Source organism: Polyodon spathula, chromosome 25 (assembly GCF_017654505.1).
Source record: "Polyodon spathula isolate WHYD16114869_AA chromosome 25, ASM1765450v1, whole genome shotgun sequence".
In the NCBI taxonomy this organism is placed as follows: domain Eukaryota; kingdom Metazoa; phylum Chordata; class Actinopteri; order Acipenseriformes; family Polyodontidae; genus Polyodon; species Polyodon spathula.
The window spans coordinates 20140864-20166524 of record NC_054558.1 but is presented as its reverse complement, the minus strand read 5'-3'; the positions used below and the strand labels follow the sequence as shown (position 1 = coordinate 20166524).

The following is a 25661-nucleotide window of genomic DNA, read 5'->3' as shown; positions in this document are numbered from 1 at the left end:
ACAACTTTTTTTTTTTTTTTTTTTTTTTTTTGCTGTGGGTATTTTGTTTGTTTTTGTTTGGAAAGTCAACCATCGTTTTACAGTAAAAAAAATCAGGATCATTTCGTACAACTTCAAACTTCTATTAGGCACCCCTTGTTCTGCGTTTCTCCACGAATTAGTATCTCCGAGATGCACCTGCCAGCGACGTGCTTTTAAAACATTAAGACACAGTACAGAAGCGTGAATCTTAAAAACAAACAATATTTGTTTTTTTAATATACCCAAGCTTTGAATAAATATAGATATCTATCTATCTATCTATCTATCTATCTATCTATCTATCTATATATATATATATATATATATATATATATATATATATATATGACGAAAATAATAACGGCTTATAAAATAAAGACGTTTAGCTTCATGATAGAATATATAAGTACAAATTAGTCTTTGCAACGTTTTTTCTCCATTAAGGGAGTGAGTAGGATAGTGAGAAGCTGTTTAATTGCTGTTCATTTCCATTTACTGTAAAGAAAGTTCGACCCAAGGCTGTGATTAGGTATAAACTATAGAAAATACATAGAAATACTGGTTCGTGTAAGAAACAAACAAACAAACAAAAAAATAGCAGACCGTTTTGTGCAGTTTGGCTGTGGAGAGGGGCAACTTTGTTTGATAGCCAAGTCAAAGCAAAGGCTACATCTTTCTGTGAGGAGAAACTGGTAAATCCCTTTGACCTTGCCCCCTCCAACTGATCGCATAGGAGCCCCCCTTTGTGGTCAGTGCGCATGTGCCGGGGCTGGACAGCGCCAGAGAGGGAAATTTAAAAACGGTTTGCAGAGAAAACTGCAGACAAAATACAGACACAGAGACAGCACCTCAGCACTGCAGAACTAGGAAACCAGCAATCCTACCCAGGTACAACTTTCAACAACTGTGTTTATTATTATTATTATTATTATTATTATTATTATTATTATTATTATTATTATTATTATTTCGTACTAATGCGAATATTTCGTTTTGCAAAAAGGATGTTGTTCGATTTGTAATCTTGGACACTAGTTGCACACACACACACACACACACACACACACACACACACACACACACACACACACACACACAGTGCCAATGACTTGAATCGTAACTGTCTGTTGTATTTTATGATCGGTTACAGACAGTTGCGTTGTGTTTGGCGTTATATAATTCTATTGTATACGTCATATGAATAATTAGTTTCACTTTTAATTGACATAACCCAATAGTCCGTTTTTGTTTGTAGTAAAAGTCTTTTTTTATTTACACGTAGTGTGCGTTTATGTATGTATTTATGTTTAAAAGGGAAATGTTATCAGCATTGTCAGAGAACGCTGCTAAGGAATACACATTGTGCTTTATAACAACAACTCGCCTGTTCTGAAAATACAGCTGAGCAACACACACAGTTGCAATCTACAAGGGGGTATTTCTTACAGAAGTCTTCAATCCTTTAGGAGATGATAGAAAGCGAAATCACACCCAGAATGTCAGGAATTCTTGGAAATTCAGGACAAAGCCATCACCCTTCAGCCCAGGACTACAGGTAAGAGCCAGCTGTAATAATACTAATACTAATAATAATCTAGATTGTGTTATCGGTACGGTACGAATTGGGCATAATACAATTACGATTTGTGCTAGTAGAAATTATTTTTAAATTGCGCGCACATTCATTTTATTAAGGTTTTCACTAGAAGTTTTTAAAATCCCCTCGATGTTTGCTGTCTGTATTGACAATAGCCTGGTGCCCTGTGCCTACAAACGGGGGAGAAATAGTTTAGGAATAACCCTTATGCAAAAACCTCTTTCAGAATAAAAGACGTCTAGTCAGAACCCATCGGCTCTTTTACACTCCTGCTGTCAACACCGGGCGTTTGAGCGGTCGGACGGGGAGGGTGGGGGTAAGAGAGCCCCCGGGGTCAGGGGAAGGGGAAATGGCCTCCAATTAGCGAGGGGTAAGGGGTGAGTGGGCGAGGGGGCTGAACCACTTCAGGAAAACTCGCTCACCTTTCTTCCTTAACTCTACAATGAGAAACGGCTCCGCAGTGCAGAGCGACCAACACATTCGTTCTCAAGTTGAGCAAGAAAGACAACACACAAAACCCCCAATATAATGGAAACGTAATTAATCACGGATCAACAGGCCCCGGTTCTATTACTGGGAAGCAGCGCTGGCCGGTGCTTTGACCGGATGGGTGTGTGTAAAATGTGTGAGGGTGGCGCATTGACTGGTAGGGGCACGATGTATGGACCCAGTCTCGGTATGTATAGAGCTGGTATGCCGGTGGAGTACAACGCTGAGCGCCGCGCAGACAGGCGTCAGGGCAGGCACATTAAAGTAAGGTGAAATTCGAATACCGAACAAACTAATATGTGGATGTATGAAACAATATTAAATAACACAGACCCCTAAAAACACGCTAGGAAAATGCACAAGATTGTTATTGGAAGTAGCATCAAATGTACTGGGTTTACTAATATAGAAACAATATATATGATTCTATAAAAGCATTGGTCTATTTGCTAAATATTGGTCTCATCTTCTTCAATACTATTCATTGCAAAAAATAAAGGACGGGCTTTTGGTATGATATGCCTCGGGTTAATCCTGTGCTTATTGAATGCATAGAAACAGGTTAATTTTTAATAGCTGTGAAGTTTCTTTGAGCACTGTCAATTACATGCCCTATCCTAGTCGCTGTGATTATGGGTCCATGTATTTAAAATAATGAGTCGAGGTCTGGTACAGATACAGAAGCTGCTCTTGGATGTGACCCCGGGTAGATATTATTTTCCCCGCGGTGTTTAATGTTAGAATTCTCACAAAGGCTCCGGTAACCTGCAGGAGGGTGCGAGAGAAGGAGGCTGGATATTATACATCTAGACAGGCACGCAGGCACTCACGCCGCTGGCTTTTGTATCAATACAAAGGGGCAACTTCTGTTTTCAAACTTTAAGTTGGAATGCAGTTCAGAGCGGGTGGGGGGCGTGTGTAGTATTTTAAAACATACAAGATATAGCCTAGAAGCGGCTATCTCTCAACACAGCATGTGTATAGGCCCACGTACAGTGTATTAATAATGCAGGCACATACTTAAAGTAGGCTATTTTGTTTAAACTGCAAGTTTAATGATAATTTTTTTAATCACGTATTAGCTTTATTTAACCTCATGAAAGCTCCAGGACGGATTGTAGGTCTTTATTCTAAACCTGTATTTGCCGGTACGCATTGCTAGGTAATTTTGTGTTGCGCAACTCGTTACTTTATAGCTATCTTACACTCGCACTTTAGTGAACTCTCAGCATACGATAGCTATTGATTGCAAATCAACCGAGGCATGCACACCTTGACATGTTCTGTTAGTCAAATAAAAGCAGCTATGGCAACTGCTCAAGCGAACCTATTGAACACTTCTGGTCACGCCAGAGAAATACGCACTGGGCACTGCTGAGGTTAAAATCAAGATCGTGTAGCAGGAAGTCAATCTATGTGCCATCTATGCCAAACAAACCCGCACGTTTCTAAGAACAGTGCACCTGTTGTAGATTGTAACAATCAGCTGGCACATGTAAGGGGATTTCCTTTTGATGTTTGTTTTCAGGTCGGTACACGAGAAGGTAAAGCGTGAGCAGGTGTTTCAGTAAATGCATTCACACGCTTTAAAGTGATTTAAAGGGTTTAATGCAAGCGATTCTGTTTCTGTAATGATAAACTTGACATTGTTATATCTCAATTGGGTTAACGAATTCATTTTTCGGGGGTACGCTGGTTAAACCACCTTCATATTAGACAGGGGCTAGGCATGTGGTTTACAGACTTATCAATTGTTGAGATATCCCTTGATATTTCAAGATTTATTTTTAAGTCAAGGGAGCAGGTGTGTGTGTGTGTGTGTGTGTGTGTGTGTGTGTGTATATATATATAATTTGACATTTTATGTTGTTATGATTCATACTTCTGTAGAAGATTTTTGATTCATCATAGAGATGTGTTGCTTAAGGCTCTTTGTATGCATATTTTTTTCCAGATTATTGACTCTGTTATCAATACCATCTCGTTATCAATAACATAATCATTTAAATTCTTAAATCATACGCAGTTTTCTTATTTTAATCTTATTTAAAAGCAAAGGTGTCCTTTTTTATATACGCTACAAGACCTAGGCTATTTATGTTTATTCTGCATTGTTATAAGGGAAATTCTCATCATACATGAGCTAGGCTAAAATGAATCTACACAAAATACAAAAGGACTCCAGATTTGTTACAGCCTACTAAATGCATAAGGATATAAATGCAGTCTGTTGGATTTTCATTAGGGCAAGGCTGCTGTAATGAATTGAAAGCATTGTAATTGACACTCTGCCCAGCTGAGGGCACACTCTGGTGCAGCGTAGACAGCGTGCTGCGGTGGGGTAAATGTTTTAAGATTTATTTGGTGGCAGGAGGCGTGTGCAATGTGCCCTGACCCCCACCGCCCCTCCCGACCTCTTCTATTGCACTGGCAGTGGGGGGGTGGGTGTAAGAGGTCTGGAAAGGACCAGGGGAGCAGATGGCATTTTTTTTGTCCCCTGTGTGTCGGCTGTCGTTCCGCCAGATTAATGCATGGGTTTGTAAAAAAAAAAAAAAAAAAAAGAAAAAAAAACACACACACACAAAAAAAAACAATTAAGGAAGGGCCTGGGGAGACAATGGGGCCACGTGCCACTGGGCAACAGTTGTTTGGGACACAATGGGTGATCATCTTTCAATAGACAAGCCAACTGTAGCAAACGACTGGCCTACCCGGTTTTCAAATTATTTCATGCCCTTGTTTATTTATGATTCAGCCAATGACGAAGAGGGGAGAGCGGTCACCTGACGTCTCCTTCTTTTTGGGCCCTACAGTGCCTGGTCTCACAAAATAACTGAATAGTAATGGTAACCATGGCGACTCTAATTATTGTACTCCGACTACAGTAGGGGTTGTAGGAGGACTGAGTGGATTCAAGTGGCAGGCTTTCTTTTTACAAAGCCATCACCACTTTCTTTTACAAAAAAAAGAAGGCATTCAGTTTTGTCATGGGTGAAAAAAATAAATACAGAAACAGACCCCCAAACCCCCCCCCACAGTTCCTAAATAATTCACAAAGATAATATATATGGAGGGATAGTTTTTGTTGACATCATTCTTGTTACTATTATGAAGATTTTCTACTGGATCCACAGTAGCTGCAGAGGGTGTGAGATCTGAGGTTTAACATTTATTATAATATAATCTAGTTAGCTTGAATAATAATAATAAAAAAAACACATTGTTGACGATGGAAATATTGAAACATCTTGAACTGTCTTTGGCCAAAATATCCCAGTGAAGATGAGGAGGTAGTCAGGGGTTTCCAGTTAAAAATAACCAGTGGAGATGAGGAGGTAGTCTGGGGTTTTCAGTTTAAAATATCCCAGTGGAGATGAGGAGGTAGTCTGAGGTTTCCAGTTTGAAATATCCCAGTGGAGATGAGCAGGTAGTCTGGGGTTTCCAGTTTAAAATATCCCAGTGGAGATGAGGAGGTAGTCTGGGGTTTCCAGTTTAAAATATCCCAGTGGAGATGAGGAGGTAGTCCAGGGTTTTCAGTTTAAAATATCCCAGTGGAGATGAGGAGGTAGTCTGGGGTTTCCAGTTTGAAATATCCCAGTGGAGATGAGGAGATAGTTGGGGTTTCCAGTTTGAAATATCCCAGTGGAGATGAGGAGGTAGTCTGGGGTTTCCAGTTTAAAATATCCCAGTGGAGATGAGGAGGTAGTCTGGGGTTTCCAGTTTAAAATATCCCAGTGGAGATGAGGAGGTAGTCCGGGGTTTCCAGTTTAAAATATCCCAGTGGAGATGAGGAGGTAGTCTGGGGTTTGGCAATGGCCTGTGCTGCAGAAGCTTGCTTCCTGCTGGTTCCTGCAACTCTCTTGCATCATTACCTGCAGGCTGCTGACCTCCGACCCCTCCCAGCTGAGCGAGGACGACCTCCCCAGTGACCTGCAGTCCCTCTCCTGGCTGACCTCTGTGGACGTGCCCCGGCTACAGCAGATGGCAACGGGGCGCCTTGACTTCAGCATGAACTCCCAGAATTCCATGCTGGAGCAGCAGACAGGTAGCCAGTCACAAGACTGCTGTAAAAATAATACATATGTGAAATGATTATTTTTAGAATTAATAAATAATAATAAAGATAATGTTACAGTACAAAAGTACAGCAGTGCCAGTGTTATTTGATAAGTATGGTGTTGGTATTTAATTTATAGCACACCACCTGTTTTATTTTATTTTTTTACATTTTATTTGATTTATTGATTTTTTATTTGTTAATGAAGTTTCAAAGCTAGAGCCTTCAGCTGCCGTCAAAGTTTACCAAAATTGAGTATAAATGCCATATTTCAGCTCCTGAATACTGTATGATACCCTGACCCCTGAAACATCACACGAGACGTGGAGACAGCCTCGGGAATGTGTGTTTGCATGTCGTGAAAAGCCTGACAGGTGTCATCAAAATGATGTCACAAAACCGTTGTGACATCATCAATGTCGATGCATGATGTCATCTTGTAAAGGCTTTATCTGATAAACACCCGGGTGGTTTTCTTTTCAGCCCAGATGAACAACATGAATGTAGCTGGAGGGCAGGGTGCCATGATTCACATTCAGAGCAGCATGCAGAGCAGCCTCATGGGAATGAACACCATGGCAACCCACAGTGGTAATGTAAGTGTCTATCTGATGATGCGAAGTAAGGATTTAGAGAGATACGTATTTCAGAGTATGCAGACAGACCTTTCATAAATGATACACTTCTGCATACTATATAATTAATTGTATGTATCGTCTGTCTGTGTATATGTGGTGTGCTTATGCTTGTATATATGCATACACACACATTACCCATGTTAAGTATTGCCTGTCTTGAGGGGATGAGATGTTTGTAAGTTTTCTTGCCCCTTGTTAAATGTTTCAAGTTAGCCGAAAGCACGGTTTAACAGTTTGGAATGTCCTTTCGCACCGTCCAGATGACTCCGTACTCTATGAGTGGACAGCTATCCCCTAGCTACCAGCAACAGCACACGCTATACCAGCCTACTAGCCAGCAAGTCTACACCCTCTCACAGACCAGCCAGCAGGTAAGAATTGAAAAGCACTTGCTTTTACAAAGCTGGTCTTCCATATAACCTGTTTTTCCCTTGAAGTTTAACTATACAGTCCCTAGAACATCAGTCCAGACCCTTTCCCTATATGCCTATTTGCTAAATGGCTGTCTGCTCCCTTCCCAGGGCTCTCCAGTTGGTCTTTACAGCAACACCTCATACGGGACCCAAACCCAGTTCAGCCAGCCATGCCTCGCCCCTCACAACCAGGACCTGCAGCCCAAATCCTACCCCAAACCCATCTACTCTTACAGGTGAGCACCTCGCCTCCTTCAGCAGGGCTCAGTGGCTGGTTAATCGTATGTGTTACTGCAAAAGGTAATGTGCTCTAGTGTGTAATAATTTGATTTCCAATTCCTGTGTGGTACTAGCATAGGCATCCTGCAGTGCAAATGAACTACGCTTTGCTGGTGTTTGAAACCCATTTGCTGTATTTTAGACAATCTATTTTAGTTCATAATGTAATTAAGCTGGTGAGAACCCCAAATCCTATTATTTGCAAATTGAAACGATCAGCAGTCATTTAATTTCAAGTGGGTTTGATTTGCAGCTGCCTGATCGCCATGTCTCTGAAGAACAGCAAGACAGGCAGTCTCCCCGTCAGTGAAATCTACAGCTTCATGAAGGAACACTTTCCCTATTTCAAGGTAAGGAGGGTTAAGCAACCACTGCCTGGGTGTCTCTACAGCAGACACTGGCCTTGACATTTAAGAGCAGAGCAGAGCAAGACAATGGAGTTCTCTCTGTCTACCATCACAATAGTGTATGCCATAAACAAAGTTCAGGAGTAAAATGATAGATTTTTTTCCTCTCAGACAGCTCCTGATGGCTGGAAGAACTCGGTCCGGCACAACCTGTCCCTGAACAAGTGCTTCGAGAAGGTGGAGAACAAGATGAGCAGCTCATCACGCAAGGGCTGCCTCTGGGCTCTCAACCCTGCCAAGATTGACAAGATGGAGGAGGAGATGCAGAAGTGGAAACGCAAGGACCTGCCTGCCATCCGTCGCAGCATGGCCAACCCAGGTGAGTACAGTGAAGATCCCAACAGCACCGCGATTCCCACCTTGTCATAGCTCAGCGGGTTCCAATAAGCTAACGCGCCTCGTTTGTTTGTTTTGCCCAGACGAACTGGACAAGCTGATCACAGACCGGCCCGAGATGTGCAGACGGAAGCTGTGTGATCCTGGGGTGACCCATTCCTCCTCCTCCCAGGGAGAGATGAATCCCCTGGCCCGCCAGCCCGTGATGACGCTGTCCCTGCAGTCCCTGCCGCTGCATCACCACCAGCTGCACGCCCGCCTGGCGCCCTGCTCCCCTGCCCCCGCACAGACCCCCCCTCTTCACACCATGTCCGACCTCGCCCAGCACCCCAGCAAGCCACACCACGACTTCTTCAGCGTGAACTCCGACATGAGCACGGAGGTGGATGCACTGGACCCCAGCATCATGGACTTCGCTCTGCAAGGTGCGGCTCGCAACACTTTTTTTATAATGCTTAACAGGGTAGCTGCGCCACAGATCAAACATATTTTTGCATGGCAGTGTCACTAGTTATGTTTATTTGATTATGATTTTAAATTGCAGCAAGAATCTTAAATAATATTAGAATTTTCTGCACACCAGTCAGGGTTGCAATTATAAAGAAGGTTTCCAATTCAAAGGGAATTGAAAAAACAATCAAAAAATAGAAAAACACACCTTCCAAATGCAAAAAAAAAAAAAATTACTTTTTTTAATTGCTTTGCAGGAAACCTGTGGGAGGAGATGAAGGATGAAAGCTTCAACCTGGAGACGTTAGGCGCCTTCAGCAACTCCCCTCTGCGGCTCTCGGACTGTGACCTGGGCACGGCCGGCATGACCCCCGTGTCCAGCAGCAGTGACCTCTCCTTCTCAGACCTGCAGGTCACGGGCCTCTACACCACGTACACCACCCTGGACACGGCATCGTCCCAGTACATGAGCACGCAGGGCAACAACAAGCCCATTGCTCTGCTATAGGGCCAGCGCAGAGAGAGCTATCAAAGAGACTATAAAGAAACTAGACTTGTATTCAAAAAATAAATTACATTTAAACTCCTGACATTTGCACAGTGGCACTGATCTACATGCATGCCAAAAAACTGGCTACTCACTTCCTTTCTTCCTCTGGTCTTTGTGGGAATCACAGCAAGCCACCAGCTGTCACCAGTGAACTTCATGGCCAGGTTGCACACTGTATGCTTTCACACACTGCTGTCAGGCTTCAGTGAAACCTGTTCACCCAGTCCTGAGAAAGGCACATTATTTTGATGCTGCTGATTCCAGCAGGCTATGCATTGTCCCTCTGTGCAGGACATGTCTGCTCTAGATCTTGACACTAAATGGCTGCAACTCACTTCTCTGCTTTTTGGCAGAACTTCTCTCCTATACATTCTTGTCTTCCAACACAGCAAGGATCCCTTAGTATCCAAGTCTCTGCATTCAAACAATTGTCTCCTTTTCAGTCAAATACTGAACTGCAGAGTCCAAACTTTGCCTTATGAGAGTTGACTTTGATTTTTAAGAGTTGTTTTGTAGTTGCATTGTAAATCCAGATGAAGCAAAAGCGCATGTCACCTTTGCAGGGCACTTACATGGGGCATTATATCGAATTTATCGCTTGAGGTCTGGATGGACAATGCTAATATCTTACTTGCTGTACATATCAGATCTATTTTGAACCATGTGCCACTGTTTTCATTTAAGGGTAGCAGTTAACTGTGACCGAGCACCTAGACTTGAAAATCTGAAAAGGACAAAGTGATGGTTGCAAAAGACTGCTTGTGATATAACTGTGTTTTATCAAACACATGTACTAATGTAAATTTGAAGGATATGAACTGTGTAATATAATAAAGAGCGACCGTAAAACAAAAAATTAAATTGTTCATTTGCCAAAACAAGATAGGAATAGTGTTGAATGTTAGATTTATAATAATATTATTATTAATGATAGCGGTGTCTTGTGTTTTTCTGTACTCGTGCTAGGCAGTATTACTGTTTGTATTTCTATTTATTGATGTGATGAGAGAGAGATGAGGCATGCTGGTTGTTAATCAAGCACTGTTTACATGTTCTCAGGCTGCATTATCCCTTTATATGTGATCAGCTCTTCATTTTACAGACGTCCTTATCAAAGGAAAAGTTTGCATGTGATTCACAATTATAAAGTGCTTTATATTTCCTTAAGGCTAATTAAAGCAATGCCAACACTTTTTCTTGTAATCTCAGCACAAAAACACCAATCAAAGCCCCTTTGGTTTTTCTTGTGTTTTTAACTGTAAGACGACTTCATTATTTTCATTGAACTAATGCTAAATGTATTTAAATATTTAAAATTAATTAACTTATTTAATGTATACATTTGGTGTTAATGTTATAATTATTAAGAGGCTTGCACTGCAAGTTTTGACTTTCCCCTTTTGTACAAATTTAATTATGTTTTCTTCTAAAATAAGTGGTTTTAAATACTTCATCACAATGATACATTCATAGCTTGTACATCACTCAATGGGGGATGCTGCAGCTTTACCCCTTCATTATTACAGAGGGAAAACTTCATATAAGATACATCAACTGCGTTTGTTGTAAAGTATTGTGTTTATGTTGTTATTTTGTATACATTTTAGGGGTACTAAAAGGAACAAAAGTAAATTATCTTTGTAAACACATCCTCACTTTAGGAATAAATATTTAAATTAAAAGGGATCTGTGTTTTAGTTTCTTTTTTCTTTTACAGTATTCAAGATTATCTGCCACGCTCCAAAACAAAAAAAAAACAGTTTAAAATCACGTTACAACCTTGGTATAGTCTCAGAATGAAAATGATAACCAGAACGCATACGAGCCCAGCGCCCGCGGGACAGTGGGGCACTGTATAAGCCATTGAGCAAGGGTCACACCTTTTAAAGGTGTGCCTCAGAAACTCCCGGCAGAACTAGCTTTCACAGAAGAAGACGGACGCATGCGGAGTGTGGAAGTCTATTAAATCGATTTCATTCTTTGTGGTTTTCAAAAACATTTTACAAAAACAAAACAAAACAGATACATTCATTGACAATGCCTGTGAATCAGTTACGCAGATGAGCGATTACAAACAGGATTCATAAAAGAGATGGCACTGGAACAGCCCAGTTTAGGAAGGACGTTTAAATCTGAAACTAAAAAAAAAAAAAAATACAATGGCAAAAAAACAATACAAACAATAACACATGTTTAAATGGTCATATAACATTAACATTTAAAAACCAGTGTGTCGAAAAAGTGAAATAAAATGACACACGCACATACAAAAGTACCCCCACAAAATGCAAGTTGCTTTTTATTTTTCTGGCTGGGCATCACCTTTTCAATGAAACTAACTGTTTCATTGATACTGTCGCACGCAAAGATTACATTGCAGCAGCTCGGTTTCAAGTCAAGTTTATAAATCCTGGATGCAAAAAAATGAAGAACTTGCATAAATAATAAAGAAAAACGTCTGGCTCTGTAAATGTTTATTCTGGATTGTTTTTAAAAATGGCTCAGATGTTTTAAAACCCAGCTACCCAAGAGTTGAGTCTGTCAGCAGTGTGTACTTTTAAATCAACAGGCTTAGAGGAAACGAACGACCTCTGAGCCTTGTGAGTGTACATGCCGAGTTAAGATTCAAAGCCTGATTTCCTTGATTCCACTACTCTGCTCCAACCAGCAGTGCACGCTGGATCAAACGAGGTTGCTTTTTAAATCCTGATTTATTTAGTGTCACCAACTGTATCCGTCTGTAAAATTTGCTTTTGTAGAAAACCTGACATTTTGGGACATTTTCTGGGTAAACTTACTTCCCCCCCATTAAAAAGTATTCTTTTTAACCTTTGATTCAAATCAGTATATATTTTTACTAAGCACACAACGTACCTGGTGTCAGTATTTGGAAAGCCAAATCTGACCATCTGAAGATGCTGAAATGGAACACAGACCAGTATAACTTCTTGTTACTCACAGGTTGTATTTTTAACCTGCAATTCCTGCTGATTTACTGTATTGCAAAAGTTGTGTTGCTTGAAACCAATCTAGTGTTGCACAGGGAACGAGCAGCCACTTAAGGCAATGGAGAACACTTTCTTCCTTTTACCAATGGGGGGTTGCCCAGTCATTGCAATTCCAGTCCTTTTGTACAGCGAGGTGAATAAGCTTAGGAACAACATTTATCAAGAGTTCAAACAAGATTTATTCCAAGGACACCCTGGCCCTAAATAAATGTGCATGCTTGACTTCATGCTTGGCTGGCACTGACCACAGGTGCGTTGCTTTGAGATAAATTAAATGGTAATATTCAAAACCAGGACAGGAAACTGTGCTCTGTACAGGCAGGCGGTCTACGCCAAGGCACCTCCGAAGCTCAATTAAAATGATGCATGAACTCCAAAACCCCAATTACCTGTACTTTATTTCATGGTTCATTTGACTGGATTATTGTGCGACAGCACTTGGAAAAGCAATGACTGATTTTAAAAATGCATTTGCCCTAAGGATACATCCATAACTTCTACAGGAGCGAGATCACCCCTGATTAAACTCATTTAAACAAGATTTAAACAGCAAACATTAATTAAGAAAAACAAAAAGCTTACAAAACAAACAAAAATACACAAATGAGACTGGCAGTTCAGCAGTATCACCCCCCACCCTATTTCAAAATCAGAAAATGGACACGCTAGCGATGCCTTTCCACTGCAGAGCAGGAGTTTAATTACACTCCTCTGTACTGCAGAAGTCTAAAGTAAAAAAAAAAAAACAACAAATGTGAACTATTAATTACACTCAGAGTAATGATTCAAACTGCAGTGTGAGAGTACAGACTCTCAATGATCACACTGTTCTGAATAGTGAACTCGTCTGATCACATGGAATCTATGAGCATTGTGTCCCTGCAGTTCAGTGTATAATTAGAATTAGAATTAGAAGAGCTCTAGACACTGTATACTCTCAGTGCAACAAGCTGCCAACAAAAAGCAATGCATTTCAACACTGGATAGCAACTGCAGTTTTCAAAACAAACCAAGCACTTCTAGAGGGTCTCCACTAACCTCGAGACACTAAAACCAGTCCAGACTCAGCTTCTCGTCCCCCTCCATTGTCAGGATTGGAAGCCCTCCCAACTCTAAAGCACATGGTAACGATTAGCAACTTTGTCTATCGGCCTCTCACATGCTGATAACAGAGGTCAGACCGGCAATCACACATATTATAAATAACCAGAGCATGCTGCCCCTGGTTGAGGGAACGGATTGTTTTCACACAATGTCCGAAAGATGGTAAAATATTAGCCATTCAACAAACAGATCAGAATAAGGGCTTAAAAAAATGCAAAGTTCTCTCACACAGCTGCAAAGGAAAGGAAACACCTAAAGCACTATGCACGGGCTAGCACGGCTACACTGGCTTACAAACCAGGTTAGCAGAGTGTACTGGGAGGCACAGCATCTGTTGCATTGCATTGTTGACAAGTATGCGCTAACTTAACGTATGAAGAAACACAAACAGGAACTGATTCTCAAATTGTGCATCACACTCCCTCCTCTGCATAAACCTAGTTGGTCAATTTCTGTAAACAAAGTACCATGATGTTGGAGGAGGGTAATGTGGGGCAGGGTAACACTAAGAAACAATTCTACCCCCTGAGCATTAGGAGCATTAGGAAAACAAACCCAGAGGGACTGACAGGGCTGCTTTTACTGCAGGGCTAACATTTCAGAATATAGGCAAGTATTGCTTTTAAACTGTTTCAGTGCGCACTTCCTACTACTGTATGTAAAACTAACTGGATCTCAACCAGAGGATTAATAGAGTAATGAATAATTATGACATTCAATTGACAGTAGACCTCAGATCTGACACCACCAAGTCTACAACAGCTGTTAATGCGATGGGATGGGCGGTTCTCAAGATACAGCTAAGCTGGGCGTGCAGGTTCAAATACTGAGGCCGCCACTGTATCCCATTGTCAGGGAAATGCATCCACGCATTTACAAACACGCAAGCAATAACAGAGTGCAATCTAAGGTTCCAAAGGCATTCCTGTATAATAATCTAGATGCTATCCTAATATAAATAACCTAGATTATTGTTGTAACTATAGTATGGAGACAGACAGCAATGAAACAAGTAAACAGAGTGCATGGGAATGATACTCCGAAGCTAATCTGTCTGTTTACACTGAACTTCTACCATCTGCATTTGTGTTTATTTATTGGACTGACACCTGTATCCGTGTGCTGTTTATTTACTGAACCATCACATGCACCTGTGGGACCTTTAACTTGAGCACAGAAAGCAACAGGTGAAGGGCTGGTGGGTAATCAAATGTGTAGAATATTTGTTTGTCAGGTTGCAGTGTCACAATACAGATGGCAAAAGAAGCCGGGAAGGTTACTAATCTGAATATACTGCAAATGTTAGAATAACCAGCTGTTAAAAAACAACTTCAAAAGAGTAGTTCCAATTATAGCACACACATGTACAGCTTCAAAACAAGGGGTATGCAGCTCTATATCAGGAACCTAACAAATACTGGTTTACTCTTAAGGAAAAATCTCTGTCAATAGCTGTATAACGGTGCAACAGTGCACTCTAGTGGCAGTTATAGGCTATTACATACAAAATGCGGTGTTTGTGTTTCAAAACGTTTCGTTCAAATACATCTGAATAAGTGATCTACACACTCCCTGACTAACTCTCACCATTAAACCGCAAGGCTTTTACAAGATGGTTCTAAACAGCAAAATAAACAAATAAATAAATACAAAAATTACAGAGATGACAACAGTTTTAAGTAAACTTCTATAAAATAAATACAAAAATTACAGAGATGACAACAGTTTTAAGTAAACTTCTATAAAAACTTAATTCACTTTCTATGTAACGACTGCAAATAACTTAACAGCTTAATATTTTGAACCCGTGCCGATTAAGTAATATTGCTCAAAGCTCAATATAAGGTAGAGGCAATTTCCACAGCCACAGCATGGGCTTCACTTCATATGAAAGAAACAAACCAATCATACTAACACTGCACTCTGCAGAATCCATTGCTGCCTTGCACCCATTTCAGTGCTTCATACCTACTCACCTTTAAGAGCACCCCAGCTCTGCACTACAACTCAACACAGAAAGGCATGCAGCCTGCACATTGGCCCCTCCCTCTTCTCCTCACTGCCAGATGTAACTTCCTGTTCGCACCTTCAACCTGTCAACTAGCACCTCGCTAACTTAAAGGGATAGCCCAGCAACATCGTGGGTCATTGAGCCACTCTCTGAGCAAATATAAACAAAGTGCAACATTGTAGTGCATATTGTGGCTAAATAACTTCCCCTTTAAGAGATTTATAAAAGTGTATATATATTTAAGGCTCAATGTCTCCCTGCCTCATGGTTTTTGGTGCCAGTGGGGACACTACAGAGGAGCTGCTGGGCGCCGGCCGCGATGCTTCCCCATCTCTGTGATCCAACGTGCCCAGCTTGTCATCCGAGGAGTTATCTTCAGAGCAGCCGATAACGAACTTGAGATGCTCCCATCTCAGGGCTGCCTTGTGTGGGAACCTGGGTGCATCCTGAGCGTGGCCCGGCCTGGGCTGTACCGGAGCTCTGATTGATAAGTTCTGAAGCCCGGCCCACGTGGATGCTTGTACTTGGTGTGTTGACCCCAGAGGTGGAAGAGATGCAATTTCAGGAGATTCTCCCTTTGCTGTTGATGTAGTAGATGCAGCTGGTTCAGCCTGCTTGCTGATGACAGTGGAATTGGGTTGGGAAGGTTGTGCTGAGGGACAGGTGGGGGGGTCAGGCTCTGTCTGCTTCCCTGGGTCAAAGACCTGTTCCACGTCCCCATTCTGTCCTGAAACCACCAGCTTCAGCTGGTCCTCCATGACCTTCCAAATCAACAGCAGTATGAAGAATCCTGTCAGGACAGCGATAATTCAGGCTTCTGTTACTCTACACAGAGAGAAAAACAAACAAACATATATTCACATGTTACTGGATTAAACTGTAATATTAGCTAGAGCAAAGGGGATAGTGGAGAGGGGGCTGCTGTCTGGAACAACTGTGTCCTGCCAGATACCTAGCAGGTGTGCAGCAATTAGATTTACGTGTCTAGACAAGTGCTAGTGAATGTTACAGCAGAACCAGGACAGAATAGACATTCCTTGATATTTAGTAAGCACGGGGTGAGAGTGGAGTAAAAGATGACCGCCCACATCTAGCTGGTCTGAATGTATTCATCTGTCCCAATACTCACAGTTGAAAGGGCAGAGGAGAGTGGAGGTGTGTCACAGTGAAGTTTATACGTGTAAGTTATGGAGTCAAGAAAGCTATTAGCCCAGTGTTTAAATTTAAGCAGCAGCACTTACTGGTATGTCATACAGCAGCTTTCAGATCCCCTGTCTAAATATACCATAGTGCATAGTCAAATCTCATGGCACCTGATTTCTGTGAATGTTCATTTATGGCTTCATCTTTGCACCTTCTGACTAATTCTACAGGTTTTTTATTATTATTATTATACTGCAGAGAATGCTATACAACGTTAGAATATGGCAGTGCATGGCTGTCAGATCACTCTTGTGAAACTGACTGTACAGGTTATAACACATGCAGCTTTACCCTGGCGAGCAAACAAGTGTAATAAATAGATACATTTAAAAGAATAACAACAACACAATATGTTGCAAATTAAAAAGTACCTGTAAATCACAGACACAGGAAAGAAAGACAACCACTTCAGCTTTTTACAGCTTATTAGCCCACTGATACCTCCTAATTAATATATTTGCAGCCCTGAACAATGTCATATACTGTGCATAAAGGTCGTGGTGTATGGAATGCAACTGAAATGCACCTGATACAGGCTAAATAAAGCACATTCTATCTGGTGACCTTTTGCATATTCCTATCAGTTGACTGTACCTGCTGAAAGTGTGCGTCACTCAGAACAGTATGCCTACCAGCAAAACACTGTACTGTGTATTGGCTTTGAGTGCCATGAGGTTCACTGCAGCTTTCAAAACAGCGACTAAAATAAAAAGATAACAGGAAACCAGAACAGCTTATTTTAAACACCACATCCTAACCAAAGAAGTTCAAAACAGCTGCAATGTAACAAGATCCACTGAGAAGCCCAAGGCAGCAAGTTGATGGACCCCAAATGGTTCCTGTATTCGTATCTGGGAAGGGCTGCATGCTCCCACTGTCTCATGCCTTTTAACAAAAAAAACATGAGTTCATTAGAATTTATATTACAAGCCATTTAAAACATACATGCATTATGATACATCTTGTACTGAGACTTCCAAATTGTCATATGAATCACCTGGTGATCTGGAGGTACGTTCCACTACACATTGATCTGCTGGGCACACAGCCAGTCTCACGTGTATTCTGTACTAACATTACATACGCTGCTCAATGAAGTAAACCAGAGCTTTGTGAGCTGGTACGGAATGCGGGTTAACTCCCAGCATTAGATTTACAGAAGCCGCGTTTATTCAATAAATAAATAAAAACAATATTTAAAACAAAACACTACCCACCAGAACCACGCGAAAGCAACACATGAGCTTCCCGATTGCTTCAGTCATTGGTATGTGTGCACAGCTAGTGATCCACTGTAACAAACATTATTTCTGTAATGCGAGGTCCAGTAAATTGACAGTTCCTCCAGTACCCTCCCGCTATTTCAGTCCTTGGTGTTTACTGGCAAGCCGCCCCCTCCCGCTACCCCCATCTTCACTACATTTAATTTCCGTGGTCGTCAAGAAGTCACAACAGAGCGCCTAGTGGTTGTCATGGCAACTTCAAATTGTTGTTTTAACTCCCAAGCCCTTTGTTGCATGCTTAGCAGCATTCACAAGGCATAGCACTGTTCAAGTGCCACTGTTAGGACATCTTTACAGAGCAGAACTGAAGTTCAAAATATCGTGTTCACTAGAAAAAACAAAGGATCCAAAAAAACAGTTTTTTGGTTGAACCCGTCATTTTTTGTCAAGTGTAATTTTGCAGCGTTTCAATATACAATATTTTTACTAAACCCCAACACACACATTATATATATATATATATATTGATTCACACTAAAGGAATAAACCAGTATGTGTGACCTGACGATAATACAAGCAGGGACTGATGCTGTTTCACCAGAGGGAAGTCCAAGCTTACAAATTCAGCGGTACAATAAACAACACAGAGCTAGCTCATGGTGCTCAATCCATTTAGAAGTGCACATACAACATAGAAACTTTGAGAAAAGATGCCACCATAGAAAAATATTTATTTCAAACATGTACAAATTAAACATATACTATTCATTCACCCTCCCCATTCAAAATAACTTGCCATGCAAAAACACTGCATTAAACCAACAGCAAAATAAAAGCAATGTGTATATACAACTTTACAATAAATGTACAAGTGAAACTCCTTTGCACTATCTGACCAGCCTCCCATCTCATTATTTCAGTACAACACACCTGGGGAAATCTACAAACAACCTAACAATGAGGTGCCTTTGCTTAGTGGTTATAGTCTAGCACCTTCAGTCTTTTGTAAAGAAAGTAACTGTACAGTAGAGTACTAAGAACTTGACTAGACCACTTGCACTGATCTTAAGTCTTAATAAAACAAGGAATGTGACTCTCATGCGAATACTTTTAAAATTATGAACAGGGTTTGTTTTCTTGTTTAGTTTATTCTGCGCACGCCCTGCTTTTCAAAAGGAACTTCAGTGAGATCTGGGCTGAGAGGCTGGACCTCGTCTCTCCGGAGTCACAGCGCTGTCCAGTCGATAGGCTTCTTCCCCGATTTCTTCAGCTGCTCGTTGGTCTTGGAGAAGTGCTTGCAGCCGAAGAATCCACGGTGGGCGGAGAGAGGGGAGGGGTGCACCGCCTGCAGCACATGGTGTCGCCTCTGCAAGGCATGACAGGGATTACTGATTAGCATGCATTTCTTTTTATTTTATTTAATTGGAATTCGCCAATTGTTTCTTATTTTTTCCCCAGTTTGAAATGTCCGGTTATTTTTATTTCAACCCAGCTCCAACCTCACCAGTCTACAGGGGTGGCTGGTGCGCGGTGAGCCAAGGACACCCTGGCCGACCTAGGCCCTCTCCAGCCGGGCGGCGCTCAGCCAATTGTGCGCCGCCCCCTGGGAACTCCTGTCCACGATCGACAGTTAGATTACAGCTGACACACTAAAAGGAAATATGTTTTTTTTTTTCAACAATATCAAATGCTGAAAAATGAAACGAGTTGCCCTAAATGTAATTATTCTATGGTCCTAACTCCAATGTTAAAAAAGCAGGGATCATAAAAATACAGCGGTACTCGTCCGCGTCTTCCTGCAGTGATTTAGAGGACTGCTAGGTTGGAGACCAACCCTGTCAATGGAGATGCCCTTCTTCTGTGCGTAAGCCCCCCACAGCATGAAGACCAGGCCTTCCTGGTTATTGTTCAGCCACTGCACCACAGAGTCAGTGAACTGCTCCCAGCCCCGGTCCTTGTGCGAGTTGGGCTGGTGTGCACGCACCGTCAGCACTGCATTGAGGAGTAAGACACCTAGAGGAGGGGAAGGGAGAATTCTTATTATAGACTCCTGTAGAGCAAAGCAAAGAAGCCGTGAACAAAGCAAATCGCCTTGACTTACACCTGCAGCAAACAGAATTGCATTTCAACCTCGTTTCATCACAACTCTTCAACTGGCATGGCAAACCAGTCTGTCTATTGTGCACTGCAGTTGCACAGCACTACCTTCATACATAAAGTGAACGAGACAAGGCACGGCAATGTAAAAGTTAATCATTAAAGTTTTAGATAGTGTGATGCATTATTTTTAAAAATCTGATTTTTAGTTGCTTTTATGCATTTTTATTTGCAAGTGAACTGGTGACATTTGAGCCTTATCAAGCACTAGATTCTGCAACTTTGGATTCGGTTTTATCATAGATGATTAAGAGAGATTCTGAAGTTAATTAAAAACAGCCGCAGGGCTAAAAGAACAAACCAATACCTTGTTTGGCCCATCCAGTCAGGTCCCCGTGCCCTGGGTGCTCAAACCCTTCAATATCTTCAGACAGCTCCTTGTACATGTTTTCCAGGCTGGAGATGAGACTGCGGTTACACGGACTGGGAAAACAACACAAGCCTGACATGCTACCATGTGCAAATACTGCACTGAAGCATCAGTGCAGCATTCCTAAAATCAACACTGTTGCTTGCGGAATCGTTTACCAGGTAAGGATGTAGACTGTACTATTAGCAGTAGCAATACAGGTCACGGCTGTGCTAGTAATGGGTTTGTGTGGATAGCCCTCTTACTCATTCACATGTTTAGGGTTTTCCATTAGCAGCAGAAACATCCTGTGGGTAAGGTAGCGGACGCAGGACCCTGGCCACCCAAACAGTTTGCATGCACTAAAGCAGCCTGGTATCGGAACACACATCTCACCCTAGTTTTTTACCATCAAAAAAACATAAGGCAGTCCGAATCACAGTCCTTACCTGGGTGGAGGCGGGACTGGCTTCTGAACACTGAAACACAGACCATGTGCTTGTTTGGGACCGTGGTACGGATCCTGGCCCAAGATCACAACTTTAACCTAGAAGCATGAAACACATGGTTTTATTTACTGTGGTAAAGCCCTTCAGAGCAAACAAACACAGCCAAAAGCATTATCAGGTTTCAAGTAGTAGAACAGAGGAGCTCCAAGCTACTGTACTATGGCTTTCTAAAGCAGATGTGGTCTATTTTAATACAGAGATCTAACTCATTAGCACAGGGTCCCTGCTATTGTGAAGATGTCTTTAAATTTAGGAGAAGTGGACAAGGTCACTAACATACCTCCTGAAGGGGGAGAGGCAGAGGAAACTTACATCTTGAATATCACAAACTTGAGTCCAGCTGAAGATCTGTTGCATGGGAGGATAGATGGTATAACGTCTTTGCTCCTCTGCTACAAACGCCATTAACTGAGAAAATGACATACAACTAATAATAATAATAATAACAACACCATCACCTGAATGTTTTAATGGTGTATATTGAGTGTTGCAGCTTGCTACGTATAACAAACGGCTTACGTTTAAAATGCAAGGATTGTTATGGCCTTACCCTGATAAAATAAGGTTTGGCAAACTCAGCGATCAGAGCCTTCCGCCAGCTGACCCCGAAGCCCTCAGGAACGTTCCTGGCCGCTAGCCTCTCCAGAGCCGCGCGTTTGTTCCTCTCGATTCGGTCCCGCTGGTCGGGGCTAAGCGGAGGGGAAAGCGGCACCTCATTTTCCTCTGGTTTCAGTCTCTTTACCGGCGTCACCTTAGCATAGTCAGTGAGGCAACGAGGTAAGAAAATAGTAAGCCTGTCGAGTCGGCCTGCACCTACCCTGGCTTTACAAACAGATCGTAACAAACCAACATTTAACATAGTTAACTCTTAACTGAGATTTCGTTTTAAAAGAGAACAAACACAGTAACAAAAACACACAATTACTATTACTTGTCGGAACAGATTTTGAGATCAGTCTTTAAAATGGAGGGGAGAAACAATACAGTGTTGCACATACAACATCTGCAACACACAGATCAGCCACGATGTGTTTAAAGATTTCTACTTCCTGTGACTTGGTTAGGGCGCCACGCTGGGATTTCGCGGCAAATCGCTGCTCTACTTAAACTGCGCCTTCACTGCAGGCATTGGCTTATTAAGCAGGGAAACCCCGCCTTCTCCAAATACTGTGAAACTATTGGCTATTGTAAGAAAAAAAAAATCAAAAGGCATTCCTTCTAGTCAGAACAAAATAATGAATGGTTTAATAATAAACTTAGAAAGTGAGAAATGATACTATATATTTTTTTATTGCAAATCAAAACAACTATAAGACTTATTACATTCTCAAACTGCGCCTTTAACACGTCGCTTAATTTGATTTGTAACAATGCATTTCTCCAAATGAGGGACAAAAAACAGATCGACACAAAACTATCAGTATTTACTGGGAGGGAAAAACAGTGAGAGCAAAACTATCTATGGTTTCAGAGCACACTGCTTAAACGTGACATGATGTTCGCTTCTAAACTCCAATGCACTTTTTATTATTATATTTTTGCACACTGACATACCGTACCGAAGATTGTATTGCGACATAATAATAAGTCCGGCTAATACTGTATCTGTATGTTATTACAAGCTGTTGTACTAAATTAATTTCTTAAAAAAAAACAAACAAACAAAAAAACGCCATTATAGTTTATTTAAAACAGAATAAAGAAGTGTTAATTAAACGCCAATAAACGGAATTATCCCTTACCACTCTATTCTCTTCGTTTTCATCCAAAGCCCTTTTCTGTGGAGCGGGTCTGAAATAGGAATTTATCGTTTTCTGTCCAATCATTTTAAACCTGATGGTCGCAATCGTTTTTAAAGTGTAATGTTAAAATGTAGTGCTCGCTTGTTGCTGCTCCTTGTCTTTTGTTAGTGGTTGAAATCCCGGACTGACACCAGGAGACAAGTTTCGCGCCAGTTCTGCTGCGCAGGTGCAAAATTGAAAACTCCAGAGGGGGATTCCAAATTTGCATACTTTCAACCCCTGGGGGCGAGCAGAACATTTTGAGCTCGTATCTAGCAAACACACACACACACAAAAAAGATTTACAGGATTCATATGAGTTCAAAATACTGAATCACTGCATTGAGATGCAACGCGTTGAGTGTGTCTGAGCATGCCCCTTCCCTGTTGTGATTTTGCGTGATGTATTTTGTTCCTCTTCACTTTCCATTTGCATTCAGTTTCACATGGTGTAGGCAGGTAGTCAGATAACGCAGGGAACTGTGTAAAACACTTGTTACAAATAAGGCTGTGCTGTATCATGCATATCAAGGAAGCTTGTCCATCGTCTTATGTTCTGCAACAGTGACTAAGGTAGGAGGTGTGAATTGTGAATTTAATACTGGAAGTTCCACAGTTACATATGATGCTTGCTTGTGTGAAGCGAGACATACACATTTATTTTGCATTCCGCCGTAGGTGCCCACGTAGTTTTAAAAATCGGAGCGTTTACTGGTAGAAAACCTACCGGAAGCAATAGTTTTAGGGTTTCCTAGTGTTACAAATTCTACTGAGCGTAAGAAGCCCCAAAGAGACAGCTGCCGGAATCAGCTGCCTTCGTGCCAGTAAAACCCTTCTGGCAATAACATCTGATTTTAAAAATAGTCTAAATGCTCCTGGCACAAAGGTACCGCTATCTCAGGTTAAAATGATTATTATTATTATTATTATTATTATTATTATTATTATTATTATTATATTATTATTATTATGCAAAAGAGAACCAACACGTTCCCTTGTTCTAGCCCTATAGTCCTGCCATGATGAATTACATTTTAGTGTCAAAATGCAACATGATTCTGGGGTAATAGCTTAATCTTTACTGTACATTTTTTCAATTGATTCTACAGTAAAACTTTGGTTATCAGAACCCTGGTTATCCAGACAACCCCATGTTAACCTGTCCTGGTGTGTGCTGTGCACTTCTGCTCTGTTTGCAAGGACAATGTGCTATTCAGCCCTCACTTTGTGGTAGCTACAGAACAGTGCAGTGCTGTAGGTTATAGGGCTGAATTAGGCCTATATATTTTGAAGTCCTGTAGAAATGTCCCTGTTGTAATTCAATTACCAGGACACCCCCTGGTCCCGTTGTTCAGATCATGGAAATGTGACTGTAGATTTTATGTGACTTTATTTTTTGTCCCGTGTCAGAGTAATTGCTGTCAGGACTTCAGATGGATGCATTTGTAACCAGAATACGGAAATGCAAGGTGGATCCCACAGGGGAGAAAGGGAAGGAAGCAGGACCCGACTCAGAACAGGATGAGAGAAGCACTGAAGACGAAGGGAGGCTGGAGCAAAGGCTTCAATACTGCAGTGGCTTAGTGGAGGATGACACCGAGTTTACAGAACCCCTTCCTTGGAAGAAGATTGAGGCAGAGGGACTGGACTGTGACTACACTCTACTCTTCCCCAGGCTCCAAGCAGACAGTCACTTTCAACAGCTGGAGAAGGAAGTGCAGTACTTGTCAGGTACTGCAGGCTGATAGACACTGACTTGTGGACTACTGATCTGACACCTGTATTTGGTTATTTACACAGTTAAAGTAAAAGCATAGCAAAGTGTGAGGCATAGGTAAGCATTGCAAAGCCCAGAGAGGTATGTTAACACACATTTAAGCATGGCAAACAATGGTAGACTGTGGTAAATGCATAGCATAGCATAACCATGGGAAAAGCATGGGAAACTGCTAAATTACTGTGCAAAATTACCCTAGTAAATTATTAAAGGGTGGATATTTATGGTCGTGTAATACCTTTTTGCATTGTTCATATTTGAAGGTTTGAAGCTGTGTTCTGTGTAAAAATGGTTGCAACTGGGATAGTCCCCCTCCCAGCAGTGAAATATTTTTTGAATGCCTCACTTCGAGTCATTGGATGCCCTTTTGTATCACACCTAGGGGACTTGGCGAAAGTGCAGGTGTTTGGAAAATTTCACAATATTCCGAGGAAACAAGCCACCTATGGAGACCCTGGGCTGAATTATTCCTTTTCCGGGCTGAAGCTGATGGCCAGGCCTTGGACACCTGTCCTGGAGATCATCAGAGACCAGATTACTGAGGCCACTGGACACACGTTCAACTTTGTGCTGGTGAACAGGTAACATCCGCTTCAATGAAAAATTTATCATTTGTCCAAAACTCGTTTTTTTTCCCCAGCTATTTTTAATATTTCTTGCATGAAAGGGTTAAACTTGAAGTGCCTCTTGGCTCTGCTGTCTCACAGGTACAAAGACGGGAATGACCACATAGGAGAGCACCAGGATGACGAACGGGAGCTTGACCCAGCCAGCCCCATCGCAGCTGTCTCCTTCGGGGCGGTCCGGGATCTGGTGTTCCGCCACAAAGAGGCGCGCGGCAAAAACGCAGCCAGGAAGATCGAGCCCGTCAAGGTGGCTTTGCAGCACGGCAGCCTGCTCCTCATGAACTGGCCCACCAACGTCAACTGGTACCACAGCTTGCCTGTCCGGAAGAAGGTGTTGACACCAAGGATCAGCCTGACCTTCCGCAGAGTCATCAAGCAGCACAAGAGCCAAAAATAACAGGACTGTATCACTGGAGCATTATTGCTAGTATGTTGCTGAGTGATTACGTGCTCAATGTCGCAGGCGCACTAATGTGAACCTGGGAACACAGAATTATTACACTCTTTTACGGTTGTTCATATTCATTATTATAAAGTCAAGATGCCACTTTGAAAGTGATGGTGTGGGTCAGTGTGTTGCACGTCCCAGTGAAATGCTGTATTCTAGAGGGCGCTATTCTCACCACTCACATTTACACCATTCATATTATGAGTCACAGGAACAAAGCCACACAGT

General features: G+C 41.7%; 3 protein-coding genes across 4 annotated transcripts; 2 read left to right on the top strand and 1 right to left on the bottom strand.

The window, feature by feature from the left end:
* Positions 1 to 425: 425 nt before the first annotated feature.
* On the top strand, positions 426 to 10877 carry LOC121299645 (forkhead box protein N4-like). The gene is made up of 10 exons (XM_041227518.1): positions 426 to 909; positions 1488 to 1576; positions 5986 to 6152; positions 6648 to 6760; positions 7063 to 7173; positions 7324 to 7451; positions 7748 to 7844; positions 8013 to 8220; positions 8321 to 8662; positions 8945 to 10877. Exons 2-10 carry the CDS (start codon positions 1491 to 1493, stop codon positions 9193 to 9195), a joined length of 1503 nt encoding a protein of 500 aa, XP_041083452.1. The 5' UTR covers positions 426 to 909; positions 1488 to 1490; the 3' UTR covers positions 9196 to 10877.
* Positions 10878 to 18503: 7626 nt separating this feature from the next.
* LOC121299574 (uracil-DNA glycosylase-like) lies at positions 18504 to 22739 on the bottom strand. Of its 2 annotated transcripts, XM_041227366.1 has the most exons (7): positions 22544 to 22739; positions 21352 to 21552; positions 21114 to 21209; positions 20742 to 20839; positions 20251 to 20339; positions 19621 to 19799; positions 18504 to 19152 (listed from the first exon to the last, which is right to left on the bottom strand). In XM_041227366.1, exons 1-7 carry the CDS (start codon positions 22625 to 22627, stop codon positions 19012 to 19014), a joined length of 888 nt encoding a protein of 295 aa, XP_041083300.1. In that variant the 5' UTR covers positions 22628 to 22739; the 3' UTR covers positions 18504 to 19011. The 2 variants fall into 2 exon arrangements, with proteins under 2 accessions (XP_041083300.1, XP_041083299.1); XM_041227365.1 differs by lacking the exon at positions 22544 to 22739 and having other exon boundaries at positions 21352 to 21874.
* A 292-nt stretch (positions 22740 to 23031) lies between these two features.
* On the top strand, positions 23032 to 25635 carry alkbh2 (alkB homolog 2, alpha-ketoglutarate dependent dioxygenase). The gene is made up of 4 exons (XM_041228299.1): positions 23032 to 23155; positions 23993 to 24313; positions 24742 to 24940; positions 25067 to 25635. The coding sequence occupies exons 2-4, from the start codon at positions 24016 to 24018 to the stop codon at positions 25380 to 25382; spliced, it is 813 nt and encodes a 270-aa protein (XP_041084233.1). The 5' UTR covers positions 23032 to 23155; positions 23993 to 24015; the 3' UTR covers positions 25383 to 25635.
* Positions 25636 to 25661: the final 26 nt, after the last annotated feature.

Bases quoted from the DNA above. Each gene is read 5' to 3' on its own strand.
- LOC121299645 (XM_041227518.1), top strand. From the start codon at position 1,491: ATGATAGAAAGCGAAATCACACCCAGAATGTCAGGAATTCTTGGAAAT. The intron at 6,153-6,647 runs GTAGCCAGTCAC...TTTTCTTTTCAG, and splicing joins CATGCTGGAGCAGCAGACAG to CCCAGATGAACAACATGAAT. The intron at 8,221-8,320 runs GTGAGTACAGTG...TGTTTTGCCCAG, and splicing joins TCGCAGCATGGCCAACCCAG to ACGAACTGGACAAGCTGATC.
- alkbh2 (XM_041228299.1), top strand. From the start codon at position 24,016: ATGGATGCATTTGTAACCAGAATACGGAAATGCAAGGTGGATCCCACA. The intron at 24,314-24,741 runs GTACTGCAGGCT...TATCACACCTAG, and splicing joins GGAAGTGCAGTACTTGTCAG to GGGACTTGGCGAAAGTGCAG. The intron at 24,941-25,066 runs GTAACATCCGCT...GCTGTCTCACAG, and splicing joins AACTTTGTGCTGGTGAACAG to GTACAAAGACGGGAATGACC.
- LOC121299574 (XM_041227365.1), bottom strand. From the start codon at position 21,660: ATGTTAAATGTTGGTTTGTTACGATCTGTTTGTAAAGCCAGGGTAGGT. The intron at 20,840-21,113 runs GTAAGTTTCCTC...TCATGCTTCTAG, and splicing joins AAGTTTGTGATATTCAAGAT to GTTAAAGTTGTGATCTTGGG. The intron at 19,800-20,250 runs GTATTGGTTTGT...CCCCTCCTCTAG, and splicing joins GACTGGATGGGCCAAACAAG to GTGTCTTACTCCTCAATGCA.